Here is a 23,022-nt window from a genome sequence, read left to right as displayed (position 1 = left end):
TAATTCACTTTCCTGTTTAAACCACTAAAGGATATAAACATCAGTGGGTATTTGAAAGTGGAAACTCTTGAAGAACTGACCAACCCAGTTCTTCTTTCCTAAGTATGTAAATGCCAGTGGAAAAGAAGACTGGGCCAGCCTTTTGATCCTAAACTGTGTATATTATTCCAAATTATATTAAAATTAAATGTTTTCTTTCCAGTTGATTTTTTTAACTTACCACTCTTTTCTGTGTGGCAAAGGAGAATAAAATAGGTCTCCAAGGAGCTGAGTGTTTATTTACTCTTATTCTGAAATCAGTCGCTGATCATATGTGAACATTCTCTCTAGGTTAAATGAAATGAAAGTTTAAATATACTCAGAATTAAGATTTTTTAAAAGTACAGATCACTATGGCTTTTCTCTCTCCTAATTAATGCAGCTTTTTCAACAATTTTTAACTTACTTGAGGACTGTAGTTGTATGAACCCATCTGAGTCCTTCTTATCCTGCTGATAGTAGGGCTGAGGTCAGCTACCCTCATACCAGAATTTCACTCTAAACCTCAAATAGAAACCTCAGTTTCAGGCTATTGTCATGTATAAATGGATAGTCAATACATTCTATTTTATGGAAAACTGCCATTCAGGTGATTTGTTTATTTAATGCACCAGTAATACGTGATTCTGAGAATTCTTTGAACTTTTAAAGTTGTTGACTTAAAGCATCATTATTCTTCAATTAAAAATAAGTTTAAAAAATAAAAAAAGACAGTAAAATCCTAATATTTTTATGGTAAATTTAGTGAAATAAAGTTGTAAAAAAATGTTTAAAAATGAAGAATTAAGATTCTTTTTTGTATTCAATATTTTAAGAAAAAGTGTAAATTTAATTAAATGGAATGACAGTTGTTGGCAAAGAAAGATTACCATCCAGAGGATGTGATTTAAAATATGTATATATATTTTTAAATATATATATATTTATTAAAATATATATATATGTATATATATATTATATATAATATAATATATATATGTATATATATTATATATAATATAATATATATATGTATATATATATTATATATAATATAATATATATATTATAAATTGTGACCCCTCTTCAGTGTTCTTACATATTTTCCCAATTTTTTCTAGGGACTTGAACTATAATAATTTGGGGGAATTTCCTCAGGCTATTAAAGCTCTCCCCAGCCTAAAAGAGCTGTGAGTATTGCTTTCCTCTCTCTATGCCTTCATATCCCTAGAACTCACAACTTAATGTTACACCAGTGAGATTTTAGAACATCATTGTTCCATTGCATGTTCCATAATACACACACACACACACACATACACACACACATGATGATACAGCCTGGATTATGTCAGCTAACCTGGACAGTTTTGAGCATAGATTACTGTGTAAGTCTGGATTCTAGTGAAACAAGTCATAATGTATAGTCTCTGCTTTGTAGGAGCTGTGGTCTTAGTCCCATTGGGGAGGCTGACTATGTAAGACAGACAAAGAGTAGTCTCTAGGTGGAAATAAGTGCTGAATGAATAGGATCAATAAATCACTCCAGAAAAAGACCTCACTGAGGCTTGGGGTCATTGGAAAAGACATCACCAAAGAGAAGGAATTTGACTGGACTTGAAAGAATGGAAATGTTCAGATAAACGAGAGATGAGGGGGCATTTTAGATGTTGGATTTGTCAAGGTCAGAGATAAGAATGCACATGATGTAATTGAGATTGTGTGTCACGAGTTGATGGCTAATATTCCGAGATGCGTTGCTTAAGAAATCTGGAGGCAATGATGAGAGGGATTTTGAGGTTAGAGTACCTAAGATTCTTGCAGTCTAAAGTTCTTTGAGGATGAAGCAAGCTAAAAGTATATAAAGGACCTGCCAACTAATAGGTTAAGCAGTGGGTTTAGAGAGAATTAGGTATGGTCCTGAAAAAGATGAGCTGGAATTAAAAATTTGGTTTCATCACATTGTTGAAATTTTTATGTAGTTGTTATCAGTTATATTTTATATACTACTGAATAGTAGTAGATATTTGGGTTTTAACTTATTTCACAAGAGAATAAGCATTTCAAAATATTTTTCTTCTATCTTTGTAGGTTATTTCATAGTAATTCTATTTCTGTTATCCCTGATGGAGCATTTGATGGTAATCCACTCTTAAAAACTATGTAAGTAGTTTGAAATTTTCTTTTAGTATGTAATCATGTAAAGCAGTGTCTGTACAAGGCCAAACATCTGGATGAAGAATGAAAATTCAGGCTGTTAGATATATTAACTTTGTGAACACATGGAAACTCTGTTTTTTTGGCTATTTTTACAGACATTTGTATGATAATCCTCTCTCTTTTGTGGGGAACTCAGCATTTCACAATTTGTCTGAACTGCATTCCTTGTAAGTATTATAGAAATTTTAAAACAACCTGAATATTTATACCATTGCTTTAATGGAAAACTAGAATTTATTAGTGTAACTCCAGAAAACAGTATCTTTTATTTTCTTTTCCTTTGGTGGAAGTCCAAAAGACAGTTTCGAAAATTTACAGTGGTTCTTATTTATTCATGAACACCTGGTCAAAATGATCACATTTTCAGAAACTAATCTTTTTAGGTATAGTGGTATTATAATTTTAAGCTGGTTCAAAAATAAGTTTAAAATATTATCTATGAAAATTCATTATTTTAAATTACTTTTTCTCTCACAATTTCTTAAAGAGTCATTCGTGGTGCAAGCATGGTGCAGCGGTTCCCCAATCTGACTGGAACTGTCCGTCTGGAGAGTTTGTAAGTGTGGCTCTTTGAAGCGAGGGTGTGTAAGGATAACAGCACACTGGCCTGCTAGTAGGTTGCCGGTGCTTTTTGGTGATACTAATGAGTTAATGTTGATTCCTACATCCTTGCTTTGTGAATATCATGCATAGAGATGGATGGTATTGGGTTTGGAATCAGTCAGCTCAGGTAGAGTATAGCCTAGTATGTGGAGGTAGAATCTGAAAAAGTCTCTGAAAATATAAGGCAGTAAGTAAGCACCAGATTAGAAGCAGTGCTTTAGGAGTTCAGAATTGGAGTAGTCCATGTAAGCTATCAGAAGAGGTTTTATGGAAGAGGTGAAGTGTTTCAAAATTAGATTTCACTGAGCTGGGTCTTTTATTTAGAAAAGCAAGCCTTAGTGAAATGGGGAATACTGAAAATTACTTGGCATGCATGCCATCACTTGGTAAATATATGGGGAAGCAATGGAAACAGTGAGAGACTTTATTTTTGGGGGCTCCAAAATCACGGCAGATGGTGACTGCATCCATGAAATTAAAAGATGCTTGCTCCTTGAAAGAAAAGCTATGACCAACCTAGACAGCATATTAAAAAGCAGAGACATTACTTTGCCAACAAAGGTCCATCTAGCCAAAGCTATGGTTTTTCCAGTAGTCATGTATGGATGCGAGAGCTGGACTATAAAGAAAATGAGTGCTGAAGAATTGATGCTTTTGAACTGTGATGTTGGAGAAGACTCTTGAGAGTCTCTTGGACTGCAAGGAGATTAAACCAGTCAATCCTAAAGGAAGTCCTGAATATTCATTGGAAGGACTGATGCTAAAGCTGAAACTCCAATACTTTGGCTACCTTATGCGAAGAACTGACTCATTGGGAAAGACCCTGATGCTGGGAAAGAATGAAGGTGGGAGGAGGAGGGGATGACAGAGGATGAGATGGTTGGATGGCATCACTGACTTGATGGACATGAGTTTGAACAAGCTCTGGAAGTTAGTGATGGACAGGAAAGTCTGGCGTGCTGCCGTCCATGGGGTCATAAAGAGCTGGACATGACTGAGTGACTGAACTGAACTGATAGCCTGCCCAGTTGCTAAGTTGTGTCCAACTCTTTTGTAACTCCATGGACTATAGTCCACCAGGCTCCTCTGTCCATGGGATTTCTTGGGCAAGAATACTGGAGTGGGTTGCCATTTCCTTTTCCAGGGGATCTTCCCCACCCAGGGACTGAACCCGCATCTCCTTTATCTCCTGCATTGTCAGGCAGATTCTCTACTATTGAGCCATCTAGCAAGCCTAAGTATGACATACAGATGATCAAATATAGCTAGACTTGTTTATAATAGTATGGGGAATGATATGGAGAAATTTGGAAAACTGTTGGGCTTGTAATTTTAAAATGACAAACCTTGAACATTGAACATTTGGTTATGGCAGAGCTTCTCAACGGGTGGCCTGTGAATAGGTTGCAGGTGCATATAAGATCTTGATGACCTCAGCCCTCCAGAAGCCACGTGGGGTCTGACGTGGCTAGGGTCTCTGCCACAAGGACCACAAGTGTGCTGCATAGGTTACAATTTTCATGTGTGCCAAGATGTAAGAAAAGAAGTCAGGAAGCATTGAGCTAAGGAATTTAAATTCAACTCTCATGGCAGTTTGGAGATGTTAAAAACGTTGGATGAGGTGGTGTGAAGAGGGTAAGAAGAGAATACTAGAGCTAGAATGGTAAGGAGGCCATGGGAATACTCCACTTCGCTAAGTGAGCATATTTGACTATGAGAGTTCTGTGTCTTCAATCCATCCCTGGAATTCCTCTGTGTGGCCTGAGATTCCTCCGTCCCTGTGTGCATCATTTCACCGTTGATCTGCGTAGTAGCAGTAAAAATGAAGAGGGTCAGATGCTGAGATCTACAGAAGAAAGAATAGAAATTGATGGTTGAGTGCAGATGGGGACATAGAAAGGGAAGATGGATTACTGGGCTGCACCCCACAGGTCTTTAGGGCCTGCACTTGCCCAGCTTCAAGACTGAAGAAAGAGCCCAGAATCAGCAATAGAGACATCAGTGGTTTAATGAATGGGGGAGCTTACATGTCTGAAGCAGGATCCTGGAGCAACACCCCACCAGCACCCAGCTGACAGGACATGGTGCAGTTTTTGCTCCCCAGGGTGGTGGAGGGGAAGGGGAGATTACCAGTTATATTGACAGGAATAGACATCAGGTTGGCTCATCAGTTACCAGGGAAACCAGCAGAGGGGCACGCCCTTCACTGTCCCAGGCCTGGGGCAAGTATGTAGGAAGGCCAGTTATGTGAGTAGCATGTAGGTGAAGCAGGTACTGGTTGGGCTGGGATTGTACAGAGAGCAGCCATTTTGAAGGGCCTGATCATACCGGGATTAAAGGAAAATTTCAGAATATTGAATCAGGTTGATTGAAATAGTAGACAGAATCAAGATTTGGGGGGCAGGATAATAACTTGGTTTCACATATTTTGGGTGTGAGGGGGTGACAGTCTTGCAGGTGACCATGGTCAGCTGTAACTATGGATTCGTTTTTTTTCCTGTTGGTCCACATGAGAACTCAAGCTTATCCTCTGGACACTATGAACATCTTATCACAAAACTTCTCTGCATTAGAGGGTTCATTCCTCTCCCCACTTTAGGGAGTAGTCAGAGGATGAGATGGCTGGATGGTATCACTGACTCCATGGACATGAGTCTGGGTGAACTCTGGGAGTTGGTGATGGACAGGGAGGCCTGGCGTGCTGCGATTCATGGGGTCGCAAAGAGTCGGACACGACTGAGCGACTGAACTGAACTGAACTGAGGCGGTGGGATACATGGACTCTAGTCCATATGCAAATATGTGAATGTGTACTTTTCTCTGTGAGAACAGCATTTTGTTTACCATCTCAACTTGAATCATTTCTTAGACAATGTTTTCCCACAGGACCTTGACAGGTACGAAGATAAGCAGCATATCCAATAATTTGTGCCAGGAACAGAAGAGGCTTAGGACTTTGTAAGTTGGATTCCTCTCCCCGTCTCCTGCTTTTCTTTTATGTATTTCACATAGGTTGAGTTTTATTTTTAATAAACTGTTTTCATTTGGTGACACTATGGTGTAATTATTTCTTATTCGTTCCCTTCATGGAAATGAGCAGGTGTTCTGGTATCCCCCTGGGTAGGTAAAGTTTATTTGAATTTTGTTCTACAGTTATGTGTATGTGACTCCCATCTTGTGACTCTGCTTTGAATAAAGTGAAAACATACCGGGCTCTTTCTTTTCTTTTATCCTGACCCCTCATCCTTATTCTAGTTGCCCCAGGGTAGTTACCTCTGTGTATGCTGCTCTTTCACCATGACCTAAGTAAGAGCCCAAATCTTTCTTGGATCAGAAACCAACTAAGCATTGGAGCTTTCCAAAATCTCGAAGCTGCCCTGAAAATTAAAAGTAAATAAAACATGAAAAAAGGTCACAAAAACAGTTAAGTTACTAAGTTGTTAATAAGTGTTCAGTGGTGAGAGATACTAACAAAATAAGTGACTGATCAAGCAAGCAAGAATTAAATGGTGTCATGGAGTATCAAGCACAATGATATCATTGAGGGAAAACTGCAGTGGGATTAACAGAGCTAACCAGTCCCCATTTTTTATTTAATATAAGTATTTTTTAAAATATGAGTGCACACACCACTCCTCGTCTAGCTTTTTAATTAAATAACATGGGCATTATTTATGGTAGAACAATATTATAAAATTATAAACTAAAAAATCCATATCTCTACCAAGTGAACATAATTAATTTTTGTGTATTTCCTGTACTATATTTTTCATATTTATTTTATATTCTTAATGTTTTAAAATATTTTATATTGTCTATACTCAATATTATGGACTCAAAGTTTGCCCATTTTAAGCTTGTTCTATCTCTAAGGTACTCTGGAAAGCTTTCAAGTGTAAGGAAAACAAAGTTTCTTTTCTTGTTCAGCCATATCTCTTTATAACAGATCTTAGCATTGTTTTTGATGCTTCTGAGTACAGCTGTCTTAACATAGTATTCTGATGACATAAAATTAATTGATCATTTTCCATTTGCATTGTTTTAAGGGACTTGTCTTACAATAGTATAAAAGACCTTCCAAGCTTTAATGGTTGCCATGCTCTGGAAGAAATGTAAGTTGGTTTTTGACTTACTTTTTTTGCTATGGTCTACTGTTAACATTAAGCCTTTCCTATTGTAAATAAATGGCTTTCATATTAAGGTCTTAGAAATGCATGAATCAGGTATTCCTGTGAATAAATGTTCAGTGGCACAAGGTGTGTTCATGTGACTAGCACTTGCTGGGCACCCATCTGTCAGGCAGTCTGTGAGCCTGTATGGGAGGAGGGCAGTAGGAAGAACCAACCAAAGACTGGTCCAGGTGTGGATGCCCATCGTGTAGCTATATAATACAGCTCTGGTGGGAGTTGACTGAGGGGTCAAGAAAGGGAGGAACTAATACTCCCATGTTTTATAACATCTCCTCCTTCCTCTGACCTTTCTGCAGTACTTGACATGGTTATATTGTCTTGGGTCCTTTTTTTTTTTCTTTTCCTAATAGACTCTATTTTTTTGAGCTTTAAATTCACAACAGTATTGAACAAAAGGTTCAGAGATTTCCTGTATTCCCCGCCTTCATCTGTACATAGCCTACCCCGAGTCAACATTCCCCACTAGAATAGGATTCTGTTATAATTTATGAACCTACGCTGACACATCCTTATCACCCTGAATACATAGTTTAATTAGGGTTAATTGGTATTGAACATTCTGTGGATTTGGACAAATGTATAATGACATGTGTTAATTATGATAGTATTATACAGAGTCATTTCACCACCCTAAGATTTGGAAACTACTGTTTTTTTTCCTTGTCTCCATCATTTTGGCTTTTCCAAAATGTCATTTAGTTGGAATCACAGTACGTAGCTTTGCTAGATTGTCTTCTTTCACTTGTCATATGCAACTAGTGTTATTCTGTATCTTTTGAAAGCCTGATAGTGTCTTGGGTCCTTCCTCACTGTGTTGTTTTTCTGCTCTCACTCCTGAGTGGGGTTGGTGAGGAATTTAGGTAGTGTGTCTTAACTGTTAGCTTCATTTTGGGCGTAATACCAATTAGTCTAGTCCTTTCATCCTTCGGATGAGGCAACAACAGTTCTCTTTACTTTCAACAAGATCAACTAGTGTTACTTGTGAATGAATATTTAAACTTCGAAAAAGTTAATTAAGAAATGTTATTTTTCAAAATAGAAATTCTCTTGTTTATCTCTCTTTCTTTTTTTACCTTTCATCTTATTCTTTTTTTAGTTCTTTGCAGCGAAATCAGATCCACCAAATAAAGGAAGATACTTTTCAAGGCCTGACATCCCTAAAGATTCTGTAAGTTCCTCTATGATTATCAGAGGCAAATAAAATTGTTGTCAAGCTGTACATTAATATATCATTACAATTCCCATGTTAGTAAATATACTTAAATATGATTTATTATGCATAAATACTATTTTTCAAACTTTACCATGTGGTACTTTAATTTCTTTTCAGTGTGTTTTTTTTTTTTTTTTTAACCTTAGCTAATTGATGAAATTTGTGAGTCAAAAGAATATAATGTGTGTAGCTTGAGGAATGCTCCTTGTGTATTTTCTGGTCATAGTAATGGAGTTTGCCAGCTCTTTAGGCGGTGGGTGGGCACACTATAGCCTGTGGTTACAGTCAACCTGCTTACTGTTTCTGTCCACTAAGTTTTATTAGAACACAGCCATGCCCTTTGGTTAAGTATTGTCTAAAGCTGTTTTCACCATGCTATGGCATAGTCAAATAGTTGCAGTAGAGACCATGTGACCCCCAGAGGTGAAGAATATTTACTATCTGGTGTTCTACAGAAGAGGTTTGCTGACCCCTGTACTGGTGTCTATCATGACAAACACAGCTAATATGCAGCAGACACACTCATTTAAAAAGTGATTTGTATTGGAGGACATCTTTGTGCCTCGTACTCTATTAAGCTCTTGGGAATATAGAGATGACTAAGACAAACCATGTCAGTGCCTTCATGCAATGCAGAAGACACAATACACTTAATTAGGAAACTTTTTCTTAATATAGAAAAAACTTGGAAACATTGACAGTGAATTGAAATTACAGATACTAATATATCATGCTTTCTGGTAGATCCCCATTAAGAAATCACACGTGTTCTACTAGAAAAATACTTTATTGGTTGTTGGGTTTCTGGATCTTGCCTTGAGGCAGATAGGCTTCCTGTGGGTCCGGGCAGTCATAGGGAAAGGGACTGACTCCCAGATGCAGTCACTTCCAGAGCACCGATAAGTGACAACAATGCAAAGCTACCCTGCTTTGCCATGATTTGGAACCAAGTCTGTCGAATTTTCCTGTTATCCAGGAGATGTGTCATGGAATGAATTTATCCTATCTTTAAATTTCCATTAAGGCTCCCTGTAAGTGTGACTGCAGATTATTTCTCTGTTCTATTAATTCTGTAATATCAGAATTCCACAGGGTGTGTTCCTGAATGTAGTATGTGGCTCTGGTGTTGATATGGATTTTTTTTCCTGCTTGGGGGAAAAATGATATCTGAAGCCCTTCTGGAATGCTCTTGTTTGCGTATTGATTCTTTGTCTTCCCGAAGGGCCTTATCGCTAACCTTTGAGAATGCAAACAACACTAAGCCTGTTTTTATTTTCAGCTTTGTCAGGAGCTGTGCTTTGCCTCACCTAGTTAATAGTACCAGAAGCTATATCATATCATTCGTATTTTTGAACTGGTACCAGAATGATAAGGAGGAGAAAATTCACAACTGTTTTGAAACAGATGCCAACTGAAATTACTCCTCCCTGGAACACATTCCAAGAAATAGATCGTTGTGAAGGGGAGGCCTTCAACATAAATATTAAAAATGTTGTTGAGCAGGATTAAAGATCTTTGTTATTTTATCAGGGTTATTATGACTGCAGCAGATCCTAAAGTGTAGTCAAAGTAATTGCATTTTGAGTTTATTTGAAAGGAGTTAACAATTTATTTTTATAATTGCAGAGATCTTAGTAGAAACCTGATCCATGAAATTGATGACAGAGCTTTTGCCAAGCTTGGGTCAATAACGAACTTGTAAGTTTCTTGCAACGATATCATGAAAGTAGTGAATAGTCTACAGAAACTTGTGTTTTAGCATTGCCTACCCAAATCGTTTTTCTGTTGAGTGCTCCTTTGTATAAATGCTAATCTGCTATGATGTAGTGACAGCTTCTGAAATGGTTTTTCCTCACCTAAACTTCTTCTTAAAGCTCTAGTATTTATGATGTTAATACATGTACAGACTTGTGTTTTAGGAGTTAATTTGAAGTCTTATTCACCTTTTAGAGATGTAAGTTTCAATGAATTAACTTCATTTCCAACGGAAGGCCTAAATGGGCTAAATCAACTGAAACTTGTGGGCAACTTCAAGCTGAAAGAAGCCTTAGCAGCAAAAGACTTTGTTAATCTCAGGTGTGTTTTTCTTTTTTGTGGAAGTTTTGGTAGGCCTTCAGATTATAGAGTATCCTGGGTTTTTTTCTTTTTTTTTTTTTTTTTGCTGTGGTTCCCAGATTTTCAACCTCAATCCTCACAAATTTGGAAAAAAAATAGAGCACTATTCCATTGTTGTTGAGAACATGAACTGCAGCCTGTGATGCTGTCAAAGAGATAATATAGCCCTTCATCAGAATGGTTTTAGGTATAAGGGGATTTATCATCTGCAACAAGATAGCAGAAGCCACTTGTGAGCCTATAGAAAACTGATACAATGTGAAATACTTCATAGAGACAGAGTTAGAGCAGAGACCTCATTAGACATAGTAGAGAGAGGGCTTGGGAATATTATCGTGGGAGAAGAGAATAAATATTTTCATTATACTTATATGAGAATGTGAATTCATTTAATGGGGTAAAGTCACAAACGAACTGGAGCATAATTTTAAATGAAACTACCAGTTTCATATGATACATTGGGTGTGGTTAATTCATTTATAAAGGAGTCTGATAAGATTTTTCTTTAAATTGCAGTATTGCTGTTAAGCTTTAGAGATGGCTTGATTCAAATTCAGTTTTTCAAAGCATACCTTATCTAACTGGAGAAACTCATGGTGTCCCCTGATATTAGAGCCTTTTGTTTTCAACAAATGAGGAAACTAAGTCCAGGGAGGATAAGGACCAGTTTAAAGTATTTACCTTTCACAAAACAAAAGCATGTCTGTGAAGTTGGTATTTCAGCATAGATTTTGCCATTTTTTTCCAGGTCTTTATCTGTACCATATGCTTATCAGTGCTGTGCATTTTGGGGTTGTGACTCTTATACACATTCAAACACAGAAGATAACAGCCTGCAAGACCACAGTGGGTCAAAGGATAAAGGCAAGTGCATGAACTTTTAAAAACAGAGCACTCTACAGCATTAATCAAAGTCTGTGTTATTGTAATCAGTTTGTGAAGGATCAATATGAAATCTGTGGAGAAAAATCTGTGGCTTTTGTGTACTGTGTTCCTGACATCTTTAATATGTTATTAAGTGTGGTGCACACTGAACTTATATCATGTACAAGAGAAAACACTGCCGGAAAAGTGTTGTAATCTTTTAATCTGCCTGAAGCTTGAATTGAACAGTTTGTATTATATGTTCAGGTCTCAGTGATGTGGCAGGTGTCACCAGCAGTGCTGAAAATGAGGAACACAGTCAAATCATTATACACTGCACACCTTCGACAGGTAAGCACAGTACATTTGGCTGCAGTTTCTTGCTTTAAAAGAACATTAGGCAAATGTATCCAAAACTTCCGGGGATAAATGTGATTTCTGTAACAGAAGTAGGACTAGATGATTTCATAAGACCTGATTCACCTGTGGTCTGTATACCAGGAGCTTAGGCATCTCTTGCAGAATCTCGGGCCAGACCCATGACTCAATCTTCGTGTTAACAAGCTCCCCAGATGGGGGTTACACACATTAAGGATGGAGAGGTACTTTCTTCATGCAACTTTAACCCTGGGATAGTTCCAGAAGTTACTGGTCTATAAGGACTTTCAGTGTTATCCTTTTATTTTTTAAATGCAACCTTGCCTACTTTTCTATTTTACTTCACTGAACTTTAGTAGACTTGGGAGAGTTACTAAACTGACACCACAATTCAGTATTAGGTCGTGACTGTGATATTCTGTCTAATCTATCAGAGGAGATGGATTTATAATTTTACTGTTAAAATAAATTTAGATGGCTAAGTTGTGTGCTATGAAGTAGATTCCTATTTAATCACACTGGATGTTTGGAACATTAATTTTATAACTCAGAATCATAAGTATTATAAATTCTTTAATGATTACTACTGAATTGGTGAGCTTCTTCAGAGGCTGTGTATGTGTTCTTTTAATACTTAGCACAGTTCCTGGTATAGAGAATAAGTTTATAGCAATCAGGTGAGTGAATGGGGTTGACCAGAATCATTTATAAAATCTATAAAAGGTATTGATTGTTAGAAGTCAAGGGCTGTAGTTCACTCACTTGTTTGCTGGGGTTTTTGCATTGGACTTAAGGAAGGGAAAGTCTTTATTAAAGGGGGGTCTAGACATGAACATGCAGAGATTCCATTTCTTTCTTTCAGAGTTTAAATTTTGGGGGTCAGCCAGGAGGAAAGTTGGTCTGAGCTCATCTCCCCAGGTGGCAATAGGAGTGAATGGCAAACCTATTTCCCCAACTCCACTCCGATGTAGTAACACAGAGACAGCCATGTGGTGACACAGTAGCAGGAAGTGAAGAGAGCAGGAACCTTCTTTTAAAACTGGAGGAGGCAGCAGGTTTCCAAGACAGAGGAGTGGAGCCGACTTCCCAGGCCTTTGAGGGAAAGTAATTCCACCCACTAGTCAAACACTTTCCAAAGGGTGTCCTATTCTCCCGGGTCATGTGAGCTACTCCTTGTTCCTTGTAGAAGGATGAGTTCAGATTCAGAGATAAAGGCAAAAGCTTCCTCTTCACACTTCCCTGAGGGGGGAATAAAAAAATTAACTAGAAAAAAAAATTTTTTTATAAGTTTCTTCAGTCAAATCGATATAAATAGTGCAGCTCAGGCATGTTAGGTCTGTGACTATCTCAGTGATAAAGATGCTTTATAGGATGTAGCAAACACATTTTCTTGTGCTCTGCAGACAACATTTTCTTTTTCTTTACTAACCTTTAAATAAAACAGTTGTCATTTGGGACATAACTAGCATGCCAAAGTCAGTTGCTAGAACATGCAACTCAGCTACTAAATTAGTTCTTGCAGTTCTAGTTTAAGTGATGCAGGGTGTTATTGGATATAGTTTTACATGATTTGTTAACATCAGTGTAATTTAGCTCTCACTGTACTATTTGTTCAAAGACCTCTATCAGGTCTACCAAACACTTTGAAGTCTCTGCATGAAAAATGGGGATAATTATATTTATCTTAGCCTGATTCATCAGATTGCTTTTGAAGGCTGTAAGAAGTGTGTATAAAATATGTTACATATATGTATCATATATAATTAGTATAGAGTATATTAGGAACTGGGAAGAAAGAAGATAAGGACCTAACATTTTTTGAAGTCCAACCATGTACCCAATAGCCTGGTTAAGTACCTTGTGTGTGTAATTTTACTTAAGCTACACAATGCTATGAAATAGGTGTTATTATCCACATGTGGGAAAATGAAATTTATAGAGATTTAAGCTGCCCTCTTAAAAGCAGCAAGTTATAAACCCTAAACTCAAACCCTAATGTATCTGATTCTAAGCCGCATATGAAGTAACTTTCACATACCAGTCACTGTGATATGCATATTAACTTCAGTATGAGAAAAAGTGAAAAATTTCCTTTAAATATCACTGTATGACTTTACCAAGTAGTTAATAAAATAAATATATATTAAGATAACATATTAAAATAAATTTTTAAATAGCCTAGTCCAGTGATTAGATGCCTAAGAAATGATAATCTTTTCAGTCTGGGTCAATTCACTTTGGTAGTAGATTAATTATTCTATTACTAGTTTCTCAAGCCATATCTTATGGAAGATAGTCTTTTATAAACTGTCTTTTCTCTCTTTCATTTTAGGTGCTTTTAAGCCCTGCGAATACTTGCTGGGAAGTTGGATGATCCGTCTTACTGTTTGGTTCATTTTCTTGGTTGCATTGTTTTTCAACCTGCTTGTCATTTTAACAACATTTGCATCTTGTACATCAGTGCCTTCCTCCAAATTGTTTATAGGCCTGATTTCTGTGTCTAACTTATTCATGGGAGCTTATACCGGAATCTTAACTTTTCTGGATGCCGTGTCCTGGGGCCGATTTGCTGAATTTGGCATTTGGTGGGAGATAGGCAGCGGCTGCAAAATAGCTGGGTTTCTTGCCGTTTTCTCCTCAGAAAGCGCCATATTTTTACTAATGTTAGCAGCCGTCGAAAGAAGCTTATCTGCAAAGGATATGATGAAAAATGGGAAAAGCAATCACCTCAGACAGTTCCGGATTGCTGCCCTTTTGGCTTTTCTGGGGGCCGCAGTGGCAGGCTCTTTCCCCCTTTTCCATAGAGGGGAGTATTCCGCATCCCCTCTATGCTTGCCATTTCCCACCGGAGAAACCCCATCGTTAGGGTTTACCGTAACTTTAGTGCTGTTAAACTCACTAGCATTTTTATTAATGGCTATTATCTACACTAAACTCTACTGCAACTTGGAAAAAGAAGACCTTTCTGAGAGCTCACAATCTAGCATGATTAAGCATGTGGCTTGGCTCATCTTCACCAACTGCATCTTTTTCTGCCCCGTGGCATTTTTCTCTTTTGCGCCATTGATCACCGCCGTCTCAATCAGTCCCGAAATAATGAAGTCTGTTACTCTGATATTTTTCCCATTGCCTGCTTGCCTGAATCCAGTCCTCTATGTCTTCTTCAACCCAAAGTTTAAAGAAGACTGGAAGTTACTGAAGCGCCATGTTTCCAAGAAAAGCGGATCGGCCTCAGTTTCCATCAGCAGCCAAGCTGGTTGTGTGGAGCAGGATTTCTACTATGACTGCGGCATGTACTCACATCTGCAGGGCAACCTGACTGTGTGTGACTGCTGCGAAGCCTTCCTGTTGACAAAGCCAGTGTCCTGCAAACACTTAATAAAATCACACAGCTGTCCTGCCTTGACAGTGGGTTCTTGCCAAAGGCCAGACGGCTATTGGTCCGACTGTGGCACGCAGTCTGCCCACTCTGATTATGCTGATGAAGAAGATTCCTTTGTCTCAGACAGTTCTGACCAGGTTCAGGCTTGCGGAAGAGCCTGCTTCTATCAGAGTCGAGGATTCCCTTTGGTGCGCTATGCTTACAATCTCCCAAGAGTTAAAGACTGAATCCATGTGTTGGTAACTGTTTCTCCCATCAACCAAAATCACAGTGTTTGTAAGAATGAACCCTAGTCTGATCTCTCATCTGGGAAGCACTTCAGTGATCACTGCCTGGTGTCACTTAGAAGAAGGAGAAAGGTGGCAGTTATTTCTTCAACCAGACCTTTGCAAAGGACAAGTGCCTGAACTATTGATTGATGACAAAATGCAGTGTCCAAGCAATGTGTAGTCTATTTGAAACAAATAGTTAACTTGAAAAAGATTTTATGTATATCGTAGCAGTATAACGTTGGGTTTTTCTGATCCATAAGGAGCAAATGTATACCTGTTTTTGAATTAAGCACAAGATAGAGAACAGCTGTTAATATTTTTTAAGAATATTTTAAATGGTGATTTTATATAATTGAAGAAAAAGGCTTGCTAATTTTACCTAATGTTTCATCATTAATCTCAGGACAACTTACTGCAGGGCCAAAAAAAAAGGTGGGGGGGAATCGTTTCCCAGACAGGACCATGAGAGTGGATGTAGGCACTAAATTCTTGCATTTTTCTAATCTCTCTCTGACATAATAGAATCATCAATTTTGTGTAAGAGATTGAAATCTAAAACCTGAAGATGTTTTTAAAACAATATTAACAACTGTTAGATTTTAAAAGAATAACTGAACACATTTGTCTTCAGTCATTATGCATTGCTTTGTTTCAATCTAATTTTTTCTTCAGTGCTTTGTGATCATACTATTAGGACAAAGTAAAGGGCTCATTGCTGTGTGATTTTAGTAGATTTGGCTAAATTACTAACAGGGGATTTTAAAAGTATCTGAGGGAGGTGATGGCTCCGTATAATGTTCTCCCTGGAGAAGGCAATGGCACCCCACTCCAGTACTCTTGCCTGGAAAATCCCATGGACAGAGGAGCCTGGTAGGCTGCAGTCCATGGGGTCGCAAAGAGTCGGACATGACTGAGCGACTTCACTTTCACTTTTCACTTTGATGCATTGAAATGGCAACCCACTCCAGTGTTCTTGCCTGGAAAATCCCAGGGACGGGGAAGCCTGGAGGGCTGCTGTCCATTGGGTTGCACAGAGTCGGACACAACTGAAGCGACTTAGCAGCAGTAGGAGCAGCAGTATAATGTTCTCATGGATAAAACTCTTCCTAATACCATTGGCTCTATCAGTATTTTCCAATTCTGTTGGTATGTGATCTACCTGTAGCTTGAATTGTACAGAAAGTAAATTGTGGCAAATGGTTTCAACTAAGGTGGGAGAAATCGGGAGTAATTATGACACAAAGCACTTACGTTTATTTCTTGGTGAGCTGGATTCTCCTGAACCTATGCTCTTACGTGGACGCTACCATATATTTTCCCTTCCTTTGATTTACAAGAGCCTGTGCAACAGCTCTGAAACTGTTCTTGTGAGACAAGACAAATATGTCACTAAGGGAAAAAAAGGCATAAAGCTGAGGCCTGTGTCTTTAAAAATTAAAAATTGTACTTGATAGTCATCTATGGACTTTTGACATGTCATTATGTGGAGTCTTAAAGTGACAAATGTTCAATACATTTTTTTGAACAGTATGCTAAATCAATAGCAAATCCACTGCCATATTAGTTGTTCATGAGATACTAAAAACATTAAGCTAGATTGCAGTTTAATAATTAAACTGTATATAATGTGCATATAATGAATTTTTATCTTATGTAAATTATTTTTAGAACACAAGTTGGGAAACGTGGCTTCTGTTCATTTTGTTTAATTAAAGCTACCTCCTAAACTATAGTGGCTGCCAGTAGCAGAATGTTAAATTTTGGTTTATATACTTTTTGCATTGTAAATACTCTTGGTTGTACATTGTCAGTGTAATAAAAACAGAATCTTTGTATATCAAAATCATGTAGTTTGTATAAAACGTGGGAGGGATTTATTTACAGTGTGTTGTAATTTTGTAAGGCCAACTATTCACAAGTTTTTAAAATTGCCATCATGTTTGTATATTTACACATCTGATAAATATTAAATCATAACTTGGTAAAAAAAATCTAGCTAAAAGTTTTTTCTTCAAAAGTCTTGTTACTGAATACTTTCATTGCCTTCATTTAAACAATAGAATAGCAGGTACTGAAAATATGTGGTAAAATGTGTTATACATATGATAGGAAATACTGTATGCAGTGTGTTGAATCATTAAACTTTCTGGAACGCAATCTATTTTGCCTTAATTTATAACTAGGTATATTAATGAATTTGTTTTGGTGTTAAACTAAGTGAATTGAAGTAAAATATTTTTAAGAGTTCTAGAAGAAATGTTGGGAGAACACTTTGCTGAAATTTAGAAGTAAGGTTTTATTGTATCTTAAGGCTGAACAATACTCATGAAAAACAAATGATTTTTTTAAAGAAATTGCATATCCCAGATACAGTCAATTGCCAAAACGTGATTTTTTAAAAGAAATTGCATATCCCAGATACAGTCAATTGCCAAAACGTGATTTTTTTAAAGAAATTGCATATCCCAGATACAGTCAATTGCCAAAACGCAATAGGCCTCCCTTTCTTGTCTTATCTGAGGTTTCACTTTCCATAGTTTTAGTGGTCCGTAGTCCACCATGGTCCAAAAATGGAAAATTAAAGTGGAAAATTCTAGAAATAAACTCATAAGTTTTAAAGTGTGTGCCCTTCTGAGTAGTGTGATGAAATCTTGCACTCGTCTATTCTGAAACGAATCATCCCTTGTCCAGCGTTTGCTGTCCGTTAGTCACTTAGCCATCTCTGACTCTCAGCACTTGTGTTCAAGTAATGGTCCCCAAAGCATGAGAATAGTGATGCTGGTAATTTGGGATATTCTCTTACTGGGCCTAATTGATAAATAAAACTGCTATATTTAAAATGGATAAGGACCTACTCTATAGCACAGGGAACTCTGCTTCATATTATGTGGCGGCCTGGATAGGAGGGGAGTTTGAGGAAGAATGGATACATGTATATGTATGGCTGAGTCCCTTCGCTGCTCACCTGAAACTATCACAGCATTGCTAACTGGCTATACCTCACTATAAAATAAAAAGGTAAAAAAAAAAAAAGAAACTGTGTAGGAAAAAACATGGTATTTGTAGGGTTTGGTACTATCTGCAGTTTCAGGCATCCACTGGGAGTTTGGGACTGTCATGGATAAGGAGGGACTGTTGCGCTTAGAACTCACTCAGTATTCATAATTATCAAGCCCTCATTTTACAGATGGGAAAATAGAAGGCCTAAGGAAATTTAAGTGAATATCTGACCCATACAGCAAATTAGAGCCCAAACCAGCACCCAGTTCCCCTTAATTTTTTTGTTTTTGTTTGTTTTTGTTTTAAACTTCAGTATATGTTTGGAATTTCCATAACTAAAAGTAGAATACTGTAATTACCCCTCTTCCTACGCTCTTGGCCCTCACTGCGCATACCCATCATCCAACTTTGGCAGTTGTCAAGAGCACGTGGTATATGTCATTTCTTCTTTATCCCATTCACTCATCTTCTGGAATCCCTCTGCCCCCTGGATTACACTGAAGCAAATCCTAGACATTTTGTTTCATCTGAAAATGTTTCAATATGTCCAGGACTACATTTTTTTAGTATATATTGCCTTAGCACTCACTGGTAATAAGGTTACTTTTGTAACAGATTTTCAAGCAAAGGTCTCTCTTTTCACTTACACAAGATTACAATGCCAATCAAAAAAGCAGAAATTATCCCCAATATACCATGAAAGTGAAAATAAATATATAAATAAATGAGTAGTAAGGAGAGAAGTAACTAAGTCAACATCCTGAAACTTAAGGGAGTGGCCTTCTTTTGACCTTATTTATACATTTTATATAATTCTACCAAACTTGATTATGGTTTCTCAGTCCCAGTAATGAAAAGGTGCTGTAAGAAACGAGACCACAGGATTTGATGATGTTCAAGCACCAAAGCTAGTGACTCTTTGCCTCACAGTTCCAGAGTTGTTACAACATAATGCAATACTTGGTCATGTATTCAATGATTCTGAGGCATCCAGGAAAGGGCATAATTTGTTTAAAACATTTTAGATTCCCATAGTAAGAGGTTATAGTGGGAAAGTTTTGGAGCTTATATGACACAAGTTACCATTTACCATTTTCTCTTATCTGATTCTGCGCTAGAAGTTTTGAGAATTAATAAGATGATATAACTGGGAAACAGATTACAGAATTTCCCTATTTTACAGAGGAATGAGTAAGGACTTGGAAAGGCCAAACAGCTTATTTAGGTGATGTTGTATGTTAGTCGCTCAGTCGTGGCTGACTCTCTGTGACCCCATAGACTGTAGCCCACCAGGCTCCTCTGTCCTGGGATTTCCCAGGCAAGAATATGAGAGTGGGTGGCCATTTCCTTCTCCAGGGAAACTTACTGAGGGAAACCTAGCAAATAAGAGAAAAACCATGGATTCAAATCCAGGTCCTTTCATACTGAAACTTGTTTTCCTACTATGCTTCAGTAGTATGGGGTGATGTTTGTTGGGAACAGCTTCTCAAGTTTACTCCCTTATGAAGCCCTAAAGTGACCTAGGGTGATACTGTTTTGCATCAATCAATTAATTTATTAATTCTAAACATCCTTACCTAAAAGGTTTTAACCAGACATGACACTATTGAATAATTAGGTAAGAGAATGAAAACTCAAGCCATTTTTATTCCTCCATCAATTTCATCACTCATTTAAATTGCTCCAGTTTTCTTCCATTTTCATTTTTACCGAAAATTTTAACAAAGTTTACATTCCGTTTAAAGGGTTTTAACCATGTCGTATTTTATTAACTATAAATCGCCCTTGGTTACTATTATTTCTACTGTATATAATTATTTGGGGATCTAAATGTCATTGAAGATTTTGTATTAGTCCTTGGTCAATGACAAATCTGTGCTGTTTTAGCCACTGTCTGTTTTCATCGTGTGATATCTCTACTAGCAATATGCATTATGAGCTGGACAAAGCCCGTTTATTAGCATGAATAAAATAACTAACTTCAGTGTCTATTACCTCTCCCTTACTACCTTCATCCCCACCCTCAATCCCTGAGAGGAGAGTGCTCCTTTCTAAGTCCCACAAAATTTTTTCATTCCTCATAGTATACATATCACGTGATATTTTAATGGTATGACTCTTCACTAGGAAAGAGTGAGGACTGCAGGGCTTTTAGTACAGACCCCAGTACACTAGATGTTTCAGAGAGGCCCTGTATAAGTAAAGGCTTATACATATATATGTTTATATTCACCTGAATAAGCAAGTTCCTGTAAGATGCCAGGAAGCCGAGGTGATGCTAGGCAGACGAGGTACTACCAAAAATAATGAAAAATTGTACCAGAAGTGTATCTTTAGATACACTTGTAAACTTGGATAAAGTTCGCCCCCCGCCCCCCACCTTTTCCTAAAATACAGCCGTGTGTGGCCATGTGCTGAGAGAAATCGTGACTGATCCTTGTCACCCTGATCTTGTAATGATATGGGGGTAGTTTTGGCTTCTGCCTCTTTCCGCTTTAAAGAATCTGCCTTATTCAGTAACAGCACATTTTCTGTACCAAACGAACCACAGCAAACAACGGACCGGCCCTCCTGGCTGTGAGCCGAGAGCAGGGACCTCGTCTGCGAGGTTAATTCACAAGCACAAGCGCAGATACAGGCTGGGAAGGAGGGAGGACACCCAGAAGACTGACGGGAGCAGGAAGCCACGCTCTGCAGGCCGGGACAAAGCCCAGGAGGCCTCCACGCGTCGCCACGGCAACGCGAAGTCCGCGCCCGCCCGGATTGGCTGCGCCGGCGCGCGCGAGGCCTGCTGGGAAAGCACGTCCCCGCCGCCGTTCCGCCGGTTTGAACTTGGCGGGCCAGATGTGGGCCGCACGGCGGTGGGGGAGTGCTTCTCCCCTTCTGGAACCCCGTTTCATAGCCGACTGCAGGTCCGGGTCTCGGCCCTCCTCGGGCTTCCCTGTTCTCATGGTAGGCCCCGGGGGGACGGGCCTGGAGGCCGTGGAGGTGTGCTCGCTGTCGACACCGCTGAGCTGCAGCAATTCCACCCTGTCGCTGTTGTCTCCCCTCGGCCACCAGAGCTTCCCATTTGACAACGACGATGGTGACGGGGAGGAGGAGGAAGATGTGGACGAAGATGCTTATGACTCAGAGGCCAAGGTGGAGAGCCTGAGAGGAGTGGAGTTACAGGGGTGCACCAGGTAAATCCGAGATACAGCCCCCTCAAGGTTCCTTAGACCCTACTAAGTACTTTCGTCTGGCGACCAGATACCCTCCTGTCTTCCCTCTCAAAAGGTAACGCGGGCACTTGCAGCCGCAGGTGCTGCTCCTTTTGGCCCAGAGTCTTGGGCCGGTTCTTACTCATGACTACAGATTTTTCCATCGTTCTTAACCCCTTTTCCTGAGTATGTGATGGTTGCTACAATCTTCCTCCCCAGAGAAATGCACCTAAACACACAAGAAGCGAGCACTAAACACACAAAATTGGTACAGTTTCAGGCATTTTATGAACACTCAAAAGTCAGAGTGGGGACACTAGAACTCTGGTTTAAATCTTTAACACCCAAATGTGGTTTACTGCATGTTAGTAACACTTGTAGCGATTATGAAAAAAATCTGGTTGTCGGTGAAGTAGGTTGTAGTAAGCAGTATACTTTTTATGTCAGCTTAAAAGCTGAAGCTTTGGGGTTAGCAATGACTTCAGCATCCAGAGATAATGTCAGGTCTGCTCTTAAAAGTTACTAAAAGTAGAAGCCATTGAATGCTAGAATCAAAGGGATTATTAAAGTCATCTTAATTTATTTCTACAATTGTTCTTTCAGCAAACATTTAGTTTGTGCTATATGTGCTTAGTCGCTCAGTCGTCTCCCACTCTTTGCGACCCCATGGACTGTAGCCCACCAGGCTCCACTACCCATGGGGATTCTTCAGGCAAGAATCCTAGAGTGGGTTGCCATGCCCTTGTCCAGGAGATCTTCCCAACCCAGGGATCGAACCCAGGTCTTCCTCATTGCAAGTAGATTCTTTAGTGTGTGAGCCACCAGGTAAGGGCCTATAAACAAGACAGGCATGGTCTCTACTCTCTTGGAATTAAAGCCTAGGTCAAGCCGTTCATTTTACAGATAACAAAACTGTGACTGAGAAGACAGATAAAAAGTCTACTTCGAAGGCTTCCACCTAGTCATTAGAGGAGCTGGGCCTAGTACCAGGGTATACTGACCATGTTTTCTCTTGCCTATGCTACATGCCTATTGTTGAGTATATAGAAATACGAGCAAAGGGCCTATCCCTGCAGGAATATCTTTTTCTTAGAGAGGCTTGGTGATGCAGGTGCATTCAGAGTTAGACTCATTATGTCAACTTCAGAAAGCATTTACAAGGTTCTGATTGCCAGGCTTTACAAGGCAGTATCAGTTCAATTCAGTAGCTCAGTCGTGTCTGACTCTTTGCGACCCCATGAATCGCACCATGCCAGGCCTCCCTGTCCATCACCAACTCCCAGATTTTACCCAAACTCATGTCCATCGAATCGGTGATGCCATCCAGCCATCTCATCCTCTGTCGTCCCCTTCTCCTCCTGCCCCCAATCCCTCCCAGCATCAGGGTGTTTTCCAATGAGTCAGCTCTTCGCATCAGGTGGCCAAGTATTGGAGTTTCAGCTTCAGCATCAGTCCTACCAATGAACACCCAGGACTGATCTCCTTTAGGATGGACTGGTTGGATTGCAGTCCAAGGGACTCTCAAGAGTCTTCTCCAACACCACAGTTCAAAAGCATCAGTTCTTTG

General features: G+C 38.8%; 2 protein-coding genes across 4 annotated transcripts in view; both read left to right on the top strand.

The window, feature by feature from the left end:
- LGR4 (leucine rich repeat containing G protein-coupled receptor 4) overlaps positions 1 to 17,412 on the top strand; it is a 105,414-nt gene extending 88,002 nt beyond the window's left edge. The window contains exons 7-18 of the mRNA NM_001205511.1: positions 1,140 to 1,208; positions 2,110 to 2,181; positions 2,334 to 2,405; positions 2,726 to 2,794; positions 5,728 to 5,799; positions 6,888 to 6,953; positions 8,128 to 8,199; positions 9,871 to 9,942; positions 10,195 to 10,320; positions 11,108 to 11,223; positions 11,491 to 11,574; positions 13,934 to 17,412. Coding sequence (NP_001192440.1) covers positions 1,140 to 1,208; positions 2,110 to 2,181; positions 2,334 to 2,405; positions 2,726 to 2,794; positions 5,728 to 5,799; positions 6,888 to 6,953; positions 8,128 to 8,199; positions 9,871 to 9,942; positions 10,195 to 10,320; positions 11,108 to 11,223; positions 11,491 to 11,574; positions 13,934 to 15,210 — 2,167 coding nt within the window. The 3' untranslated portion in view covers positions 15,211 to 17,412. The remainder of the gene's footprint in view (positions 1 to 1,139; positions 1,209 to 2,109; positions 2,182 to 2,333; positions 2,406 to 2,725; positions 2,795 to 5,727; positions 5,800 to 6,887; positions 6,954 to 8,127; positions 8,200 to 9,870; positions 9,943 to 10,194; positions 10,321 to 11,107; positions 11,224 to 11,490; positions 11,575 to 13,933) is intronic.
- A 3,666-nt stretch (positions 17,413 to 21,078) lies between these two features.
- Positions 21,079 to 23,022, top strand: part of CCDC34 (coiled-coil domain containing 34) — a 77,072-nt gene continuing 75,128 nt past the window's right edge. For all 3 annotated transcript variants that reach the window (XM_059875148.1, XM_059875150.1, XM_059875149.1), the window contains exon 1: positions 21,079 to 21,437. In XM_059875148.1, the coding sequence (XP_059731131.1) occupies positions 21,100 to 21,437 (338 nt within the window). In that variant the 5' untranslated portion in view covers positions 21,079 to 21,099. The remainder of the gene's footprint in view (positions 21,438 to 23,022) is intronic.

This window comes from Bos taurus, chromosome 15 (assembly GCF_002263795.3).
Source record: "Bos taurus isolate L1 Dominette 01449 registration number 42190680 breed Hereford chromosome 15, ARS-UCD2.0, whole genome shotgun sequence".
NCBI classification, from domain to species: Eukaryota; Metazoa; Chordata; class Mammalia; order Artiodactyla; family Bovidae; genus Bos; species Bos taurus.
This window is presented reverse-complemented; position numbering and strand designations above follow the sequence as displayed.